General features: G+C 35.4%; 1 protein-coding gene across 14 annotated transcripts in view; it reads left to right on the top strand.

Annotated features, from left to right (window-relative positions):
- col13a1 (collagen, type XIII, alpha 1) overlaps positions 1-19,522 on the top strand; it is a 273,440-nt gene that overhangs the window by 144,762 nt on the left and 109,156 nt on the right. For all 14 annotated transcript variants that reach the window (XM_039755089.1, XM_039755081.1, XM_039755058.1 and 11 more), the window contains 7 exons: positions 7,185-7,235; positions 9,269-9,304; positions 13,658-13,684; positions 14,098-14,124; positions 16,506-16,532; positions 16,960-16,986; positions 17,072-17,098. In XM_039755089.1, coding sequence (XP_039611023.1) covers positions 7,185-7,235; positions 9,269-9,304; positions 13,658-13,684; positions 14,098-14,124; positions 16,506-16,532; positions 16,960-16,986; positions 17,072-17,098 — 222 coding nt within the window. The remainder of the gene's footprint in view (positions 1-7,184; positions 7,236-9,268; positions 9,305-13,657; positions 13,685-14,097; positions 14,125-16,505; positions 16,533-16,959; positions 16,987-17,071; positions 17,099-19,522) is intronic.

The following is a 19,522-nucleotide window of genomic DNA, read 5'->3' as shown; positions in this document are numbered from 1 at the left end:
TGGCATCCAGTAGGTACTGTATCTGTTTATTGAGTAGCAGTTAGCACCAAGAGAAGTAATGTCACAAACCATTTGTGTACCCTGTAAAAAGCCTTAGCACAGAAGTTTATATCAATTTAACCATTATAGCCTTTTCTATTTTTCACAAACCTGCAACACTAAACCTCAGGTTAGCTGAATTAAATATGTAGGCCACATTATTCTGGTAAAATTCCAAATAAATCCAACAGCATACAGGGAGCAATAGTTCACTTTTCAAGTGTGGGTACATACATCTATAGCATATTAATACTGAGATCTGTCATAAAGTTTCTACAGCTTGTCTTGAGCTTGATTACAATTTGCAATGTGAAAGCAGGATGATCAAAACATTTCTTGAAGTCTATTTGCAAACTCAGTCATTTCTGTTTTCATTACATTCCCACTAAAAGCAGAATTGTTTTCCTTGTCCATTAAATGGAAACAATTGTACTTCAATTTTAAAGTGCATTTTAAATTGTGTCTTAGCCTAAAAAAGATACAGGAAAGACGACATTTAGGACATTTATAATCTGGCAATTAACAACTGAGATTGAAGGCAGAACCCCTGATGGGTAAGCAAGATTATAATCAAAAGAATATGAACATGGGTACAAGCTACTTAAATGAGTTTCCTCAGCAAAGGTTAAGTTGCGCTCTGTAATTGGACAAACAACACCTCCAGCCTGGTCAAGAAGGCCCATCAGCGCCTCTTCTTCTTGAGGATACTGAAGAAGAGCCAACTATCTGCTGTCATACTGGGCGACTTCTACCACTGTGCGATAGAGAGCATCCTGACTAACTGTATTACAGCCTGGTATGGGAATTGCTCTGTTGCTGACCGCAAGGCACTGCAGCGGGTGGTGAAAACCGCACAACGCATCATAGGGACTCCACTTCCGGTCATTGAGGACGTTCACAAGAAGAGATGTTTACGCCGAGCTCGTTGCATTCTTAAGGACTCCTCTCATCCAGCCAACAAACTCTTCCAGCTCCTCCCCTCCAGAAGGCGCTACAGGAGCCTTCCAACTAAAACCAGCAGGTTTAGGAACAGCTTCCTCCCCACACCGGTCACACTTCTGAACTCAGTCCCCCGTTGAACCTTCACATCCACACACTTAATCCTCTACACTACTCCTCCTCCCTTCCTTGTACATATCTGTACATACCTGTGCACACACAGCACACCTGTACATTGTATATCATATATCATATATTGTACATCTGTATATATTACAATACTCATAGTATTACAGCACATACATATCACATCTGTATATTGTACATCTGTGTGTATATATATATATATATATATATATATATATATATATATAGTATTATAGTACATACAAATACATATATAGGTACATAAATGTATATTGTAAAATATGTATATTTGCCATCCGCATTTAGAACATTTGTATATCTATTTATATATATCTATATATCTATTCCCATCTTCACTGTGCTCTTAACTGTACCTATCGTATTTAACTGTATATATCGCATTTAACTGTAAATATCGTATTTAACTGTACATAATATGCACATATTATATTTATTGTACTTCTGCTCTTTGCACTTCTGATTAGATGCTAAACTGAATCTCGTTGCCCTGTATTTATACATGTGTAATGACAATAAAGTGAATCTAATCTAATCTAATCTAATGGATGAAGAGCCCAACAGTCCAGTAAGTCCAAGTCTCTCAGAAGACTAATTGCTTTGAAAAGTCAGTTAACTTGGTTTATGGCACAAAATGAAGATGCCCCCTGCACATCTTCTAAAGGACTTGTACTAGGCAGCTGACCCAATAACAGGACAAACGAAAACGATTATATCTCTTAGTTTCATGTGAGGTTTTGGCAATTCCAAAGAAGAGCTGAAGAATAATGCTGAGAATAAATAAGCCTAGTCTAGTCTCTCACCAGGAAAAATGGTAATGAAAATAAGATAAGGTGAGACATGACAAAAGTACATTTTTTGTCAATTTACAATTTTCAGAAGACTGTGAAACTTATTATATTATGATCACTATAATCCAAAACATTTGTATGCTGCAAATTTTTTATCTGAAAAATACTAATTCTCTGCTTTTGATTGTAGTTTTACAAATATATAATCATTAATTGCTTACATACATTTCCGTCCATCTATTTTCTGCCACTTACAAGTGTCCAAGTCATTGGAGTACCAGTCTAAGCAAAGATGCCCAGACATCCTTTTTCTTCACTGCTTCCTCCAACTCCAGCAGAGGGATATTGTGGCATTCCCAAACCAGCCGAGAGGCTTCCAGGAGGCATCCTAATCAGATGCCTGAACCACCTCAATCGGCTCCTTTCGATGTTGATGAGCAGCGGCTCTACTTTGAGCTTCTCACTCTACCTCTAAGGTTGAGCCCAGACACCCTGCAAAGGAAGCTCATTTCTGCTGCTTGTATCTGTAATCTAATTCTTCTGGTCACTATGTTGTTTAATCTTATGTTCGAATCTTTGTAATCAAATTTTCATTGAAAAAAGAAAAAAACAAACCAGGATAAAAGATTTTAATAAATTTGAAAAGTGCATAAAACAAAGCAATAATAAGACAATTAAATTCTGCATGACCTCTGAAATGATCTAATCTGGAGACAGAAGTATAAAGGGACAAAGAGAGTGGAGAACCTGCATCTAACATCTTGAGCACCAAGTCATCAGATACATTTCTGAGAGAATTTATGCCCATGGGCAAAAGGGGATAGGTAACACATACATGTGGAAAAACTAAAATAAAAATGTAAAATACCCTCAAGTTTTATAACATCAGGAATGAGACAACCCATGTTGGAAAAAAGAGATTTTAGGTTTCACAATAGTAAAGAGTAGAGCATTTAATGAATGGGAGGCTGAAATGTACATTCAATGGAGGGCTAAGCTGGAGCACTAACAGGTTGGATTGAGCCTCATATTGAATGGAGTGCATATGTCCATTGATAAAACTCCAATTCCAGAAAGGACAAGGCTCAGTCTGTACCATTACAGAGTAAAGTGGTGCACTTCATAAATGGTGGGACAGGTGGGATCTAAATTTGAATCAGTATTTAAATGGGGGGAAGAGGATAAGCATACTGTTAACAAAATGAATTTAGTAATTTGAATGATGGCCAAACAAGAAGAGACTGGGCTAAAAAAACAGGAATTTTTAATGGCATAACAGTGAATTCTTACACTAGATAGATATTGAACAGAGGGCAAAAAGAATATAGCAGTAATTTTAGTCAAACATGCTTTTTTTATTAATGCAGGATAACAATGAAAAATATTTAAAAATTAAATGTAATTTAAAATTAATATTATAAGGAAACATCTTATCAGAACATTGAAAAATATTTTAATCGCAAAATATGAATATTGCAGCCTCACATGTAGTAGTAATATTTATAGCAAAGTGTTTTCTCTCTCATTTAATGAGTACATTTTTGGAATTTTAGTCTCCTGAACTCTTTTTTGTCTTATTTCATTTGTTTCAATTCAAGAATGAACCTTCGTCTGTATTATTTAAACGCCAAAGGTGTAATGACATATATGGATTCTAATATAATGAAGAGACCACTAACAAATTCACACAGAACAGCTACAGATTGTTGAGACAATGGTCATTGGTGTATACACATGTATTAAATATAAGAAAACTGTCCTGTAGTTAAAAGGAAAAACAATGCGATGCATGCATTAGGGCAGAGGTTGACAAGTATGGAGCCTGGAGGGCTGCAATAGCTGCAGGTTTTTATTCCAACCGAATTTCTTAATTGAAAGCCAATTATTACTGGTTAATTAATTTTTGCTCCAGCAACATTTTTCTGCTTCATCTTAGTTAACTCACTTGCTAACTCAACTCTTAATTGTACTGCTTGCACAGGAAGACTGTAGTTCTCACAGATAATGGATTGTAGTTTGTAACTGAGAAAATTAGAATTAAGTAAACTAAGCTCAGGACATGTAGCAAGAATCATGGTGAGAAACAGTGTGGAGAAGTAGCCAAAACACTAGACATAAATTGTAGTCAAATGGCCAAAGAAATTTGTAGCCAGAAAAAACAATGAGGAATGATGGTAAAACTAAAACTTGTGAACTTGGAGTCCCAAGCACTAAAGACAGATTTGACAGACACCACCATCAAATTCCAACTAGTAAAACGGGCAAGCAGTAAATCCTTGTAAGATGAAAGATTTTTTTATTTTTTTTTTTGTTCACAAAAAATATTCCAATCTCTATGAAGCTCTGTTGGGCACAAAGGAAAATTGGAATTGCCTGAAATACAAAGGTAATCCAAATCAAACAAGTCCCAAAGCAGATTCCAAAGACAAGGTCAAAAAACAAAGCTGAAAGTCCAAGTGTCAGAGATCTAATACTCAGCAGAATTTACAATAAACAAAAGTAAAAACCATGAATGTTCAAAATGAATGGCCAGGAACTGTAGGAAACCCTCTGCATTTATAGGGTGGAGGGCAATTCTGGGCGGTGATTGTCAGGTGGCTCCGTCTCTTGGCGGACCACCTGCAAAACACATGGAACATACATAAACAACATCAAAAACAAAGAATAATGCTCACAAGCAACATAGACCAAAGAATCAAAAATGAAAGAGACATAAAACATGAATCTGAACCCAAACAGTGGAGGAACCCTGGCTAAGACATCACAATCAGGACGTGCACAGCGCTGACCTTCAAACTACCAAGGTAATGATATCACACATTTCACATGCTTCACTCCCCACTCCCATTCCCACTCCCAGTCATCCTGTCTAGTAACAGCATAGTAACTGTCAAGAAAACTATCCAAAATAGCAGTGCCCATAAGGAATACAAAGTGGTGGCACATGAGAATATAACAATGTTAAAAACATATTGAAACATAAAATGAATATAACCAATAGGTCCCTTGGACTATAAAACCCCTAGAACAAATTATTTTTAGAAGCCAAATAACTATTGGATAAAAATGTAAATGATAAGCCAGATCATGACAGTATTTTTTTTTTTCCTTTAAAACAGCTGCATTAACTATTTAAACTGTTTTTTCTTTTCTTAACCAGCTGTAATTATTAATGACATGTAAAAAAGAAAATAGCCAGCAGTCCACCATCTAACTTGGTTCCATTGGTGTGTGTTCATCCTGAGGTAGATGTGTTAATAAAATACTTGGGGAAAAAATGGAAAAGAAAAATAATGAAAGGACTGAGAAATGCCAGTCTTCTCCCAGCCACAAATCATGTGGGTTGTATCTTTGAAAGGGCAAATCTGCAATATAAGAATGACCTGGCACCACAGAATAAAAACACTAACAAGCTGTAAAATTAGATAAGTTATGTTATTGGCAAGGATTAACTTTTAATTAAGTGTTCCTGGGGGGTAGCAGTGACTATTGATACTTGTAACGTTTATTTTCAACATTTTATTTAACTCATTTGTTTAATTTCCAAATCCTTAATTAAGGATTAAAGGTTCAAACAGCTATATTTTCTGTTTTTGATTTTTTCTTATTTTGGTAACCAGCTATCAGTCAAAAATACAATGCAAAAGACAGGAGGCAGCAATTCACCATCTTCAATAGTCCTGCTTGCACTTGTGTGTGTTCAGCATGAAGTATCTGTATTCGTAAAATATTTTGAATTAAAAATGATAAAAAATTAAAATACTGCAAACTTCTAATTTGTAAATCATTTGAATGATATTCTAGGAATATAAAAATCTACAATGTAAGAATGACATGATGTAGCAAAATGAAAGCCATAAAAATAGCAAGGATTTGCTTCTGAGTAAGAAGTTGTGCTGGAACAAAAACTGACAGCCACCGTGGCCATCCAGGACTGACTGAACTTGAAGAGCCCTGCAATGGGCCGGTCTTTGGATACTCATTAGTGGCCACTAGTGGCCATGATGTGCTGTTGTTTGAGATCATAAACAGAAACAACTTCTATGCAGAAACTGATACTCTTGTGTTCTGTAGCAGCCAGCTATTAATTCAAATCACATTTTTTACAATTTTGATACTTCCCTTGCTTATGACAGCTGATATTGGAGGGGTTTGGTTATTCAGAACACAAGCAAAGCAGTTTAAGAGGCTAAGAGAAAAATTGTCTTTAAAAGAGAAGAACCAGTACTTTTGTGCCTTTTTACACCAACTGCCTTGAAATCCTGACTGTTACGTTAACTTTTTTGTGCTCTCATATTCAGAATCAAATGAAGTTTCTTATACTATATATATATATATATATATATATTGTTTTTGAATATTACCTGTGTTATTGGATTATTCCTAAAAGAGGCATAGCAGAAACACGTTTGTGTTCCTCCATATTTATAATATTTTTCATAATTGTATCAATGCAGAATTAATATACCATAGTCATTTTCATTACCTGTAATGCATGTGGTAATAGCTTGCTCTTAAATTACAGTCTACTTTAAAATTCTCTTAAAGTACTAACTTATTAATCACTGCATTTATCTGATTTTATAAACACAGAGATATGTGGTTTAATTGGGCATCTTCATCATACAGGCACTTGATTGCTGCTTCTTCCTTCAGAGCAGTTTTGCTCCTATGATTAGGCAGTATTTTTAAAATACTAATTCATTTGTACTAAATTGTTTTGGATATGAAATGATATATTTGTGTGGGTCTTTATTAACTTGCAAAATTCTGAGGTGTCATAACATGTAGTATCTAGCTATTTGCTTGGTGTTTGCCCAAGAATAGAGCTGCATGCCTGTAAGCTGGAGTCAAGAATTTAAGCTGATTAAACTGGCATAACTAGGTCTCCCAAAATATTTGGTCAAAAAAGAGCTGCATTTACCTGGTCTTCTGCTGTACTTCTCATTACATATTGTAGCCCAACAGGATATACAGTGATAAGTATCTATTACTTCCCAAATATGCCCCAGTCGTAACCATGTTATTTGGGCTTTAAGTGCAATGCAACTGGCATTTTGATGTCAATGGCTTTTGCAATAAGCATAACCTCTTTGGTGTTCCTTAATAGTAAGTGCTATCTATATAAGCTTATTTACTTTTTTTAATTGTAAACCTCTAGCATGCATTGTGACATGCACATGATCAAAATTGTTCATAATTGTTAGCGGAAGTTACATTATTCCATCTTATATCATTTTTCTTTTATAGGGGACACCTGGGGAACCTGGAATGTCCATTATTGGGCCACGAGGACCTCCCGTATGTAATTTTATATTTATAATATACTGTAACTCTTCTTGCATCTGAAGTCTGGAAAAGATATGACAAGGAAAGAGAAATCTTTATTTTACACAATTCATTCTTGGATATTCTCTCCATGAATAATATTACATATATTTTATTTAATTAAAATACTAACAAATGATTTATATTATTACTATTATTATATTTTTAAACCTAGAGTAACAGGCACACTTAGCCTTTCAATAAGGCTATAAACCCATTTATTTGATGACTACTTATGGAGCCCAATGAGAAACTTGTGTTGTGCATACTGTCACATATTGTCATCTCTGGTTTTGACTGTACTTTTCACAGATAGTTTCAATAATCACTAAACTCTTCCTGGAGTCTAAAAAATAGCAGATATAGTCAGATTATAGTGGCAACATTTTGAAAATAACATCTAAAACACACAATTGACTCTGGACCCAGACTTCTTGATCAAGCTTATCGTGTCTGATTGTCTCTGCCTCTCTCTTGCTCTCCTACTCTGGACTTCTACGAGAGGCCCCAGGCAAGGGTAGTGATACTCAAAACCTGTTGACTGCATGCTGTACAGCTGCTTTTTTTTCTAGTAAACAACAGGGTCACCTCAATGAGACTCTGAGTTTCAGAGGGGAAATCTTTGACTGTTGTTTGTGTATATGCACCAAACTGCTGTTCAAAGTATGCAGCCTATTTAGAGATTTTGGATTCTAAACTGAACCATCTCATTACTCTTTAGACCCAGTGGGAGGTTTCAGTGATCAAGTGTGTAATGACAAAGATGCCTGGAGGGGTGTGAATTGCAAGAACAGACTGTCCTATTAGAATCAAAGTGATGAATTATTACTGGGTTTCTGTTGCTAGTCGTCGATTGTTCACAGTAAACAACAGTTTCAAACATGATGTTGATAGCCCCAGAGTACCTTGACTCAGATGACCAACTTTACAGTCATGCCATCTAATCTGAGGTTGTACTGTATGTTCTAGACCATAAGATAAAGTTAAACTCTGTGCTCTAAACTGATCACTAAGTAGTGGTAAGGTGGCTGAGCAGACATGGAAGGCCAATACAGTCATGAGGTCATACTGGTGATGAATACCTGAGTTGTGTAGGTGGCTGACGTTCTCCATGCCATGTATACCTTGATGAGCCAGCGAGAAATGAAAGGTTTCCTGGGCCATATCCTTAAAGGAAAAACAGCATATGTACTTTTGTAGCTAGGAACCATATGGTGCCTTTTATTGGCCAGGAGGCACACTTCCTTTTTACAAAGCCTTCTCTGTCTGTTGTGCCACTCACTAAGGAACTTGCAAAACACCCAGTTTTTGACATCTAGCTTTCCCACTTAGAGATGGACTCCTACTGTCATATGACAGCCACTGTTTCTCCATCTCTCTTTCTGTTTTCAGCCTGTTTGTGAATCAATCTTTTCTTGCTTGTCATGCTAGTGTCATTGCAGATCGGGCAACTATCCATAACCTTACATTATTTAGTCACGATATGTTTTGCACTTAAACTAATCTATGTAAGTCAAAGTAAAATTTGAAGATTATATTTAATGTTTTGATACAAGTTCATATCATTATCATAAGTTGTTTTGAGATGCTTAAGAAGCAATTAAATATACCACATTCTATTTTAAGAAAACACAGCCAATTATTTTGCAAATAAGCATATTATTATGCTAGTGACTTAAAGGTAAATTAAGAACACACTTTTGAACCTAGTACTTTATTTTCTGTATGAAAAGCTTAAGAATCCTTTAAGGAAAACACTAGAGTTTGGCCAGTAATCTTATTAACAGTGTGCAGTCAGGTGTCTGGAGTGAAATGTAGAAGAGGTGATGCCTAAATCAACTGGGGAGAAAACTTGCTGTTGTTGTGATCTACAATTTATTTCTGATTGAAGTTTTGTTTTTGTTTTTTTTAAAGTGTTAAATGAAAATATAAATGTACATCATTTCTTGAATATTTCTTTTGTAACAAAATAACTAAAATCAAATTTTAAATGTATTTTTCTTTAGGGTCAGCCAGGATCAAGAGGTTTTCCTGGATTTCCAGTAAGTAAATGAAACAAATTTTTATTACATCATACTTGCATTATACTTTTGGAATGAAAGTTTAAAGAATTTTATTTATTTATTTATTTTAGTGCCTATCTTTCTGTGTAAAGTAGAAAAACTGCCAAGAAGCACTAAAGACAAAGGGGCATATAAGATATGTGTTTGTTCAGATCAAAGATCAAAGTAGCAGCTCAGAGAAACAGAAGAGGAAAAAAAATTAACACCAGTACTTAATAATTCTAGCTACAATGATAAACAAAACATGCATGCATTTAAGTGGTGATAGATAGATAGATAGATAGATAGATAGATAGATAGATAGATAGATAGATAGATAGATAGATAGATAGATAGATAGATAGATAGATAGATAGATAGATGCTATAGTCTGAATACACATCAACACACAAAAAAAATAAAAAAGAAAAACGTCTGACTTAGCTGTCCCAGTCCCAGTCAGGCATTATGCAGACCTATTACTGTTGGTATAAAGGAGCCCCAGTACCGTTTTTTGACTCACTTCTGCTAAATAATTTATTGCCTGAAAGTACTAAGTGTTAGTGTGTCAGAGAGAGAATGTGCAGATTTGTTCATAATGACACCTAGTTTTGTTTTAATTCTCTCCTTTGCTACTACCTCCAGGATGTTCAAAGTGCGTCGCATAGCTGAGCTTGCCCTTTTAGCTAGATTATTGATTCAGTGGGCCACAGAACATCACAGTGCAGAAGACTGCACTAGCTGTCACAGAGTTGTAGAAGATGTGAAGGATGTCACTTGAAATATTAAAGAAATGCTGTCACCAAAGAATATACAATTCTTTTGTGTTACGAGTCCAGCCCAATCTGTCATTAAAGTGGACCCCAAAGTACCTGTAGCAATGCACCATGTCAACATCCACTCTCTGAATAGTGACCGGACATGGAGGCTCTTTGGTGTAGGCAAAAGTTAATAACCAGTTCCTTGGCTTTGCTGATGTTAATTTATAGACAATTCATTCTGCACCAAGAAACAAAGTGTTCTACCTGACTCCTATTCTCTGTCTCATCCCTGTTTTTAGTTATGACTAGTTTGGGGCAATTTGTTGGTTTCATCATCAGTACATGAAGGAACACAGCCAAAAGACTGCTACAGTATCAATGGAGCTTGGCCATAAGTATGAATAGCCTCATATTGGTTATCCCTCATAACAGCTGACTTGATAGCCTATGGTAATATTATTGTATATTTTCCTATAATTTCAAGAAAGTGTTATAGAAGGTTATGCTCTGCTTTATAAGAGACAATGAGCATGTCACAATAAATTAGAGCTGAACTATTCACAATTGATATAAATGATTTTGAAAATAGTTTTAAATTCAACAGGGCAGTAATTGACTTTTAAGATATTGTAGCATTAGCACCGAGTGCCGCAATGGATGGATTCTCTGCTTTTTACATAGCTCTTTGAGGTGGCTCACTATCCTTGAAAGGACTGCTCGCCTTTTGCCACACTACTTGGAAAAGCATGTGACATTGCAGGCTAACTGTTTATACAGGCGCCCCTGCCACTGGTTATGTAATGCCAGCTCTTATTTGGGTGACTCATCACTGACTGATATAACTTGTCAGTGCCATTACATAGTCCTCCCTATGAAGTCGCTGTCACCCAGTCATCACTTCCAACTATTTGCAACTGTGCACAAACTCATTGAAAATGCTGTGGTCTTCTCTCTGACTTCAGTCGTGTAGCTTGTGACAAGGGCATATCAGCAGAGATCATGAGTGCTGTGTTCTCAAATGGTACAGCTGGGATGTTGGAGGTGTGATGTCATGAGATGCAACCGAGGTGTTCAACGCTGGTCAGCTCTAAGGAAACACGCAAACCTTCCTTGTGTCTAACTACAGATGTACCAATCCCTTGGCTATTTTCCTTTACTGAACTGCACCTGAAAACCATGTTATAGGTCTGGATCTCATCTTTAAGACTCTACCTTCTCTGCCACTTCACAACACCTATACAATCTGCATTGTCCTTCATTTGCACATTTTTGCCAGCAGCCCAGCTTCTCAAAGCTCACTTGAGGTCAGTGACAACTCTATCCCCCACACTTTTCCCCAGCTCCATGAGCCCAAAGCTCCACTGGTGTCCATGGACTCAGGCTAATGGACCTTAGCAGATAATGAAACAATCATGGGACTGCAGAGGTGACTGTCTTTTAGTTGTCTTTCCCCCTATACTGCTGTTACTAATGACTCTGCAGATTACGGATTTGGGCCTCAGGTCTCTCCAGCAACTCCACCAAAGTGCCAATCACGTCTGTTTTAGGTGTCTGAGACACTCGGCACTCTGAGTTGGTCTTTTCTTCTGGCTTCCAAATTAATGCATTCTATGCTTTTTACATGGCTCTTTGATGTGACTCGCTATCCTTAAAAGGACTGCTCACCTTTAGCTGCACTAGTTGAAAAATCAATGGACTTTGCTGGCTTGCTATAGTTTGGTGACTCATCCCTGGAGATGTACCTTGTCAGTGCCATTTTAAGGATGATTTTGTTTTCTCATGGTGCATTGAGTGTTCTCTGTCTTTTTCTCTGGTAAAATATTTCAGTTTACATTAGAAAACAAAGAAAGTTACAACAATAAATTAACATGCTTCTTAATATACAGTTATTTATGAACTGTGCTGCTTTGAAAGACATTGTAAATTAAAATTACCTTATAATAACATTCCAGGGAATGTCAGAAAGACAGGGAGTTTAGGTCTGGTCAGTTTTAGAACTGTACTGTACACAAGGAGAGAAACAATGATGTAAAAACAAAAATGCATAGTAACATTCTTCTCCAAGCTTTGCAAAAGTACATTAAGAAACACATTAAAAATGGCTTGCCTTAATGTTAGAAGTATCATAAATAAAACAAGTAGGTTGGGGTCAAATATAGCTGAGCATAGCTATGATATCATAACCAAAACTGGTGGAGATGAGTATAGCATAAATGGGTTCAGATTTTTTAGGAAGGATAGCCAGAATAGAAAAGAAGGTGGGTTACCATTTATGTAAAGCAGAATTTAAAGCAAGTCTTCTTCAGCGGGATGATGAGTCACATCTTAGTGAGGACATCTGGATTTATCTGGAAGACATAAGCAAGCAGAGAGTGATGGTGCCTGCGACCTTATCACAAGTTAGATTGGTGTCCCACAGGGGTCAGTGCTGGGACGACTACTTTTTCTAATATATATAAATGATTTGGATAGGAATATAAATAGCAAGCTGGTTAAATTTGCAGATGATACAAAGCTACAAGGATTAATAATCTAGAATCCACTTACAGGGAGAGTTGGACAGCATACAGGCTTGGGCAGGTTTGTGGCAGATGAAATTTAATGTAAGTACTTGTAAAGTATTATATGTAGGAAGTAAAAATGGTAGATTTGAATACAGAAGGGGAAATCTGAAAACTAAAAGTACAGTTTATGAGAAGGATGTAGGAGTCGTAGTCACTGCCAACTTCCAGACAGTGTTCAGAAACCACTAAGAAGGCTAAAAGAATGTTATTTTATATAGTACAATGTGTACAGTATAAGTCAAGGGATGTTATACTCAAGCTTTATAACACTCTGGTAAGGCCTCTTCTTTAGTACTCTGTGAAGTTTTGATTTCAAACCTACAAGAAAGACATAGAAGCACTAGGAAAAATCCAGAAAAGAGTGACTAGGCTGATTCCAGAATTACAGGGGATCAGTGATAAGAAAGGTTAAAACTGATGAGCCTTTTCAGGTGAAGCAAAAAGAAATTGACATGTGAAATGATTGAAGTGTTCAAAATTATGAAAGATATTAGTACAGTGGGATTGAGACAGTTACTTTAAAATGATCTCAACAACATGGAGACACAGTTAGAAACATTTTAATGGTATATTTCAAACAAAAATTCATTTTTCTTCTCACAGAGAACCATAGTCACATGGAATAGCTACTAAGTACTGTGTTACACAGTAGGACTTGATGTTGTTTTGGAGGAATTAAGTGTACGGTTTGGGTGAGCTTTCTTGGTCTGATTGGCCTGCTCTTGCTTACATTTTTCCAATGTTCTAAAAGAACAATACTGCATCTGAAAGGAAAGCAGGTCACCCTGTAATCTTTTAGTTATATTAATGCAGTATATCTTGTATAAAAGTCCTTTACCCAACATATTTTTCTAAAACCGTTCATATCAGCTTATGACAGTGTAGCCAGTGTCTCTTATTAGCATCCAGGTGGTTGAGTGAAGATGACAACTAACTGACCACTATATAAATACTTACAATTAGTGCATGATTTTAGCCATTTTATCTCATTGATTAATACAAATTCTTTTTTTTTTTATTTATTCTAGGGTCCAATAGGTATGGATGGAAAGCAAGTAAGTATCTTATTATATTGTGAAAATATTTTTACAAATAAGAAAAATATTTTTGTCTTAATACAGTAAAGTATCTTGGTTTTTATTTTTAACTGCAAACACAGTATCTACCTATTGTTGTTTGTGAATATATCTTTTTTGCCCATATTACTATTTCAGCTATTTATACTCGGTAGCTAAATTCTGTTTCCGTATGTTAAAGGTGATTTTCTGCCTTATGATGTTAACTTTATAACATTTTCTTAGAACATTAATCCAGTCTGTATTCCCCCAATAAGTTACTTGGTTAACATGGCATATTGAGGAGTACGTGTGAATCCATTCATTTTCATGACTGCTTTGTCATATTCAGGATCTCAGGAATGTTAACGCAATTTCACTAAAGCATGTCTTATTGATTTGTATTTTTTAAGGGCGAAACTGGTCTGAAAGGTGACATGGTAAGTTAAATATCCAAAAGTTTTCAAGCAACAGTATAAATTATTGATATCTGTAGCACTACAGTCAATGAGTTAGAAGATTAGTGTTTTATTGCTATCAGCATAATACTACCTCTTTAAATTCAACTGAATTTATTCTCACATAGCACTATTTACTGAAGAGAGACTCGTAATGATTACACAATAACAAAAACTTACAAAACCATGCACTTTCACATACAGTGCAAAAGAATATTTTGCTTATTTACTGAACAGCAATTTTGATGTGACTATTTCTAATTAGAGGATTTAAAAAATCTAGTAAATATAAGCTAAATCAGCTATACCACCTGTGCTTCAGAATAGGGCAACCACCTGAAACTAAGAAGGTTTGGGTTCAACCAGTGCTTGGGTGGGAGACTGACTAGGAAAATCTTGGATTGCTGCTGGAAATGGTGCTGGAGAGGCCCATAGTCTGTGTGTGTATCCCAATGCCCCAGAGCAGTGATGGAGACACTGTGCTGTAAATATGACACCATCCCCAAGATGAAACGTAAAACTGTCTCCTTGTGGTCACTTAAGATCCCTGAACATCTTTCAGAAAGAGTATGGTTTATCCCAGTGACCTAGATAAATTGCCCAGTAAGGACTGGTCATTCTGGCCTCTTAATCACCCCGTGTCTTTCTTTGGCTAACAATCTCTGTCACCCCTTCTAATAGCTAATGTGTGGTTAGTGTACTGAGCAATAATGTCTGCTGTTGCATAATAGTGGTGAGCGATACAGACTGGTGGAGGTTGAAGTGGTTTACCACTGTCTGTGTAAAAGATCTTTGAGTAGTGAGAAAAGAACTAAATAAAAGTAATTAATTATTGTTAGTATTAAAAAAGATATGGCAAATTGCCAATTTAGGATGAAGGCAAAACTCTAATTTAACAGCAATCCAATAAACTGCTGTGATGTCCTTTACAATAAGAAAAATTAATGTGTGGCTAATCCAAGGCAAATGGTCAATGTAACTGTCCTGGATATCCTATCATATGTTGTAATTTGCTATTTGTCCTGTTTTAGGCAGCAATAAAGTTCAAACAATATTCAATATATCACTATGATCTGAGTCATTATTAAGTTTTGTACTCATACACATCATTCATTCCTTTATTCATTCATTCATTCATAAGCAATATTATACTATTATTTATTATTGCTGTTATGGTGCTACATTACTTGCTTTTCAATTTATTATACTTTGTTTTTGTTTTCACTACTATGCTGTAATTAGTGTATGAGAAAGTATTTCTTGAGCTCTGCTAGAACAAACTGAGAAAGTTCTTTGTGAGATTTCTAGCAAAATGGGTAGAAGCTCCTATGGTAGTTAAACTCTGATTGGTCTGTTAAACCAAATCAATGTAATCTTATAGTTATAAATAAAATGACTGCACTCTGGCACTTGAAAACCCCATCACAGGTGGTCTTTAAACACTGGAGTGCCACAAAGGCCAACCTGCTCAATCCTTGGACATTTACATTGTGGCTCTCCATAACAATCTCTGTAAGCTTTTTTTAACAAAGTTCTGTAAGCTTTTGAACAGCATCTGGGGAATATAATGGCCAGAGCACAGAGGAAGAGTGAGAGAGAGTGAGAGAAAGAGAGAGTGAGAGAGAGTGAGAGAGAGAGAGAGAGAGAGAGAGAGAGAGAGAGTCCTAACCACTGCAGTACAACCACTCTATTTCCAAATAGAGATTTCCCATCAAAGCCTGACATGCATTGTACAGTATGCAAATGAATCTTTATGACAAGCTAAGTATAATATTATAATTTATGCCATGATCATATGTTGTTATTTTGCTGTAGTTGTAGATTTCGTGCTGAACTGTAATCTGAGGTTCTTTTAGGTTGCATTGATCAGCATTGAATCAAGTCTACTGAATTGCAAGATAGTACAGGGATGCTGCTAACAGGCTTAACAAACAATAAAACAGAATAGTAAAAACAACTTTTCAAAGAATTTTACATATATATATATTATATATAAAGATATAGATATTGTTTACACACATACAAAGTAGAAGTTACTTGTTTAGGTTTTCTCAAATTGCATGGTCTTGTATATTAAAGTTGCTCACAACTTTTCATTTGTATGTTTTATTCTGTATTTTAATGAATGCCATTAATTTCAATAACACTAGACATTTACCAATTATTATTCAAAAGATGAATTGTTCACAGAGTCTATGTTATAGATAACATGAATTTGTATGTATCTTTGGGAAAAAAAATGATTAGCTGCAACAAATGCTTAAAAACCTCAATAAATCTTAAAAGAACTTCTAGAACACACTACATTTTGAATCTAATCATATATGGTGTACTAATCTTTCATATTTGTTATGCCTTTGAAGGGTGCAAAAGGGCCTAAAGGAGATAAGGTAAGGGTAACATTATTTTTAAAATGAAAGATTGTAAAGAATATAAAAAACAGTAGGCTGTGACTTTAGTGTTTGACGTTTATTTAGATTTTTGGGCATACTAAGTCCTTTAAAATATTAGCATTTTCAAACATCCTCTACCACCATAGAAATTTATGTGAAATCCAAGGCTTCTGATGGGCCTATAAAATAAATATAAAATATGATCTATAGACAAAGACAGAACAATGAAATATTTTATGCATATTTGTTAAATCTTTAACACAAAATGACACTTACATAAAGCTATCAATAACTAATGCACTTCTTAAGTCTTGATTTCATTAATACATTTATGTAATTTGTATATAAACCTTATTTTTGTAATTTTCCTACTTTTTTTAAAAAAAAATAACATATTGTTTCTTATTATCTTATTATGTACCAGGGTGACATTGGGCCAAAAGGTGAAAAGGTAAGATTCTGCAGTTTTATTGTTGAGTAATTGTTGCACACTTGATGAAAACTTTACATTGACTGAAATGCATTTATACTTTTAGGGTATATGTGGAGACTACCCTCATAGGGTAAGTACACATACAGTAACTGATAAAATCCACCTCTTTTTTTATACTCATAGCATTTAATTGTATTGTTTTCCAGTAGATTCTAAAACAAGTTTAAGAAATGTCATTGCTTGAATTTTACTCTTGAAGCCTTAGGAGTCTATTGCTAATATAATGCCAGACTAATTGTATTACCAAGCATATTAACAATATTGTACATTTTACATACATTATTTGCTTTATTATTGCAAATTCTGAGCTTACACATTTACATACTGCAATAAGCGTAAAATAATAAATTACATTTTGTTACAGGATTTCTACAAACATGTTGCTTGAATGTGCCATTTACTATTAGCCCCTCAACATTCCATGTGCAATGGTGGAGCAGAGCCTTTGGCTGCTGAGGCCAGCGTTTAGCCTGTAGTGTTTTAGCAGGCTCCACATGCCCTACACTTTGGTTATTTGATCATTTGGAATTAGGAAGTTATAAGGGGGTGTTGTATCCCCAAGGACTACTCACAAAGACTTCACAACTTGGCCCTCAAGGATGTGACAGACAGTCTGCTAGAAGATGGCCACTTTAGCCAGTAAGCAGGGCACAAGCAGCAGTGCATAGGATTCATGGAGGCATTATGGCCCATTTGTTGTTGTTGTCAAAGCACTTTTTATACGCAGTATTCACTTAAACTACTGGTAAATTTGTGACTACATACAATATGAAATCATAAGTAAATACTGCACATTTCCATATTTTAACATTTTCCTTTTGTTATTGGTAAATACACTGTAAAAAGATAAGCTGTATGTTTTCATTAATAGGATTGTTGTTTAGATGCGTTTTTTTAGAAATGATCAGCTACTTGACTGGAGACAACCTTCCTCAAAGCTTCATCGATTTCTTGTAAGATTAAAATGTTTGTTTTTTTTTTTATTTCCCTCCATCACAGCATTACTGGAAGATAAGAAAATTGGTTGACATATGTTTTCTCCATCATTTCTGTCATTTACCCATTTTATCATAATTATACAGTATTAATACACACTCTCCCTTATGCTGTGAATTTGCAACATGTCCTTCTTTTCTCAGTTATGTTCAGTACAATTCAGGATCATGGAGGACCAAAGCTTATCCCAGCAGCACTAAGTAGAAGGTACAAAAAAAGTGTGAAACAGCAGTTTCAGTGGGGCAGTTTTGTAATTTCCAATAAGCCTATCCTGTACGTATTTGGGGATCTGGAAGGAAACTCAATGTCCCTCTACAGACACAAATAACAGTTAGTTTCAGGATCCATAAGGCAGCCATGCTTTTCTCTATTTATCTACTTATTTGTTTGTCACCTGCTCAACCAAACTGTTGAATAGCTGTTTGTCTCCAGCAGAATCCTCTTTAATCCTGGCTCCTACTAATGATATATAGAATGATATTTAATGACCACATGGGTGAAAGAGTCAAATGTATGGGGGTGTCTTTTTTCAATATCTGGTGCACTATTTGAAAACCAAAGTTAGAAAATCTATTATAAGGACTGCTTAGTCTTTTACGCTTGTAATATCAAATGTTACTACTGTATACCTGCGGTATGCAGTGTTAGGATTTGCCTGTTAGTGGAAGTTAGCTTATGCATACTCTGTACTAAAGCTAGTTGCTGATTAAATATGGTTGTTTTTCCGTGTAATTATTGCTTCCGTTGCATAGAACGTCCAGTACAGTAAGAGGTGGTATGTTTTTTGTATTAAAGGGCGTTAACATGGACCAAAGCACACCAACAAATTAGTGCTGACAAAAGTATGCAGTGACCAATGCGTTTATGGAGTCAGCTGCTCTTTTCTACTTGAGCAGCTACTGTGGAGGAAACAGCTAGAAATTAAATTAATGGACAGTTAATAAAAACTCTGAATGACTTTTAGGTCAAAATGTTATTAGCTGTAAGTTCTGCACCTTGTGATGACTGCTTTTGAAGAGCTTGGGAATATTTTTAAATATAAAGCATTTTATATCATATAACATGCAAACCTGTCCAAAAAAATGTTGGTGTATTAATGTTTTAAAGGTAATGTCTATGTTTATTGTCTTGTTTGAGATCTGTGTGTAATAAGTGAGCCTATGCCTTTAAGGGCATTGCCCAGAGTGCTGTGCGGTTCACTTTGTTTGGTGAGTCAATGCTGTCACTCTATATTGGATTAAGCGATATTGACAATGTTTGCATGCATGTATGTTTAAAGTGAGGTTTTTTGAGCAGGAAGAGATCAGAAAAATATACTTCTTAGTGAATGCATTTCCTGGAAGTTGGAGAGCATTGAAAAGTAATTTAGTGAATAGAGATGTACACAAACATCCACTAATATCTGTGTTATTTGGAAAAAAAAATATGAATCTAAGAAATATATGCAAACACATTATACCAGTATGTGCACTAAACCATAAATTATAACCAGACATGG

Source organism: Polypterus senegalus, chromosome 1, assembly GCF_016835505.1.
Source record: "Polypterus senegalus isolate Bchr_013 chromosome 1, ASM1683550v1, whole genome shotgun sequence".
NCBI lineage: Eukaryota > Metazoa > Chordata > Cladistia > Polypteriformes > Polypteridae > Polypterus > Polypterus senegalus.
Note: the sequence above shows the minus strand (reverse complement) of the source record. Positions and strands in the feature narration are given on the sequence as shown.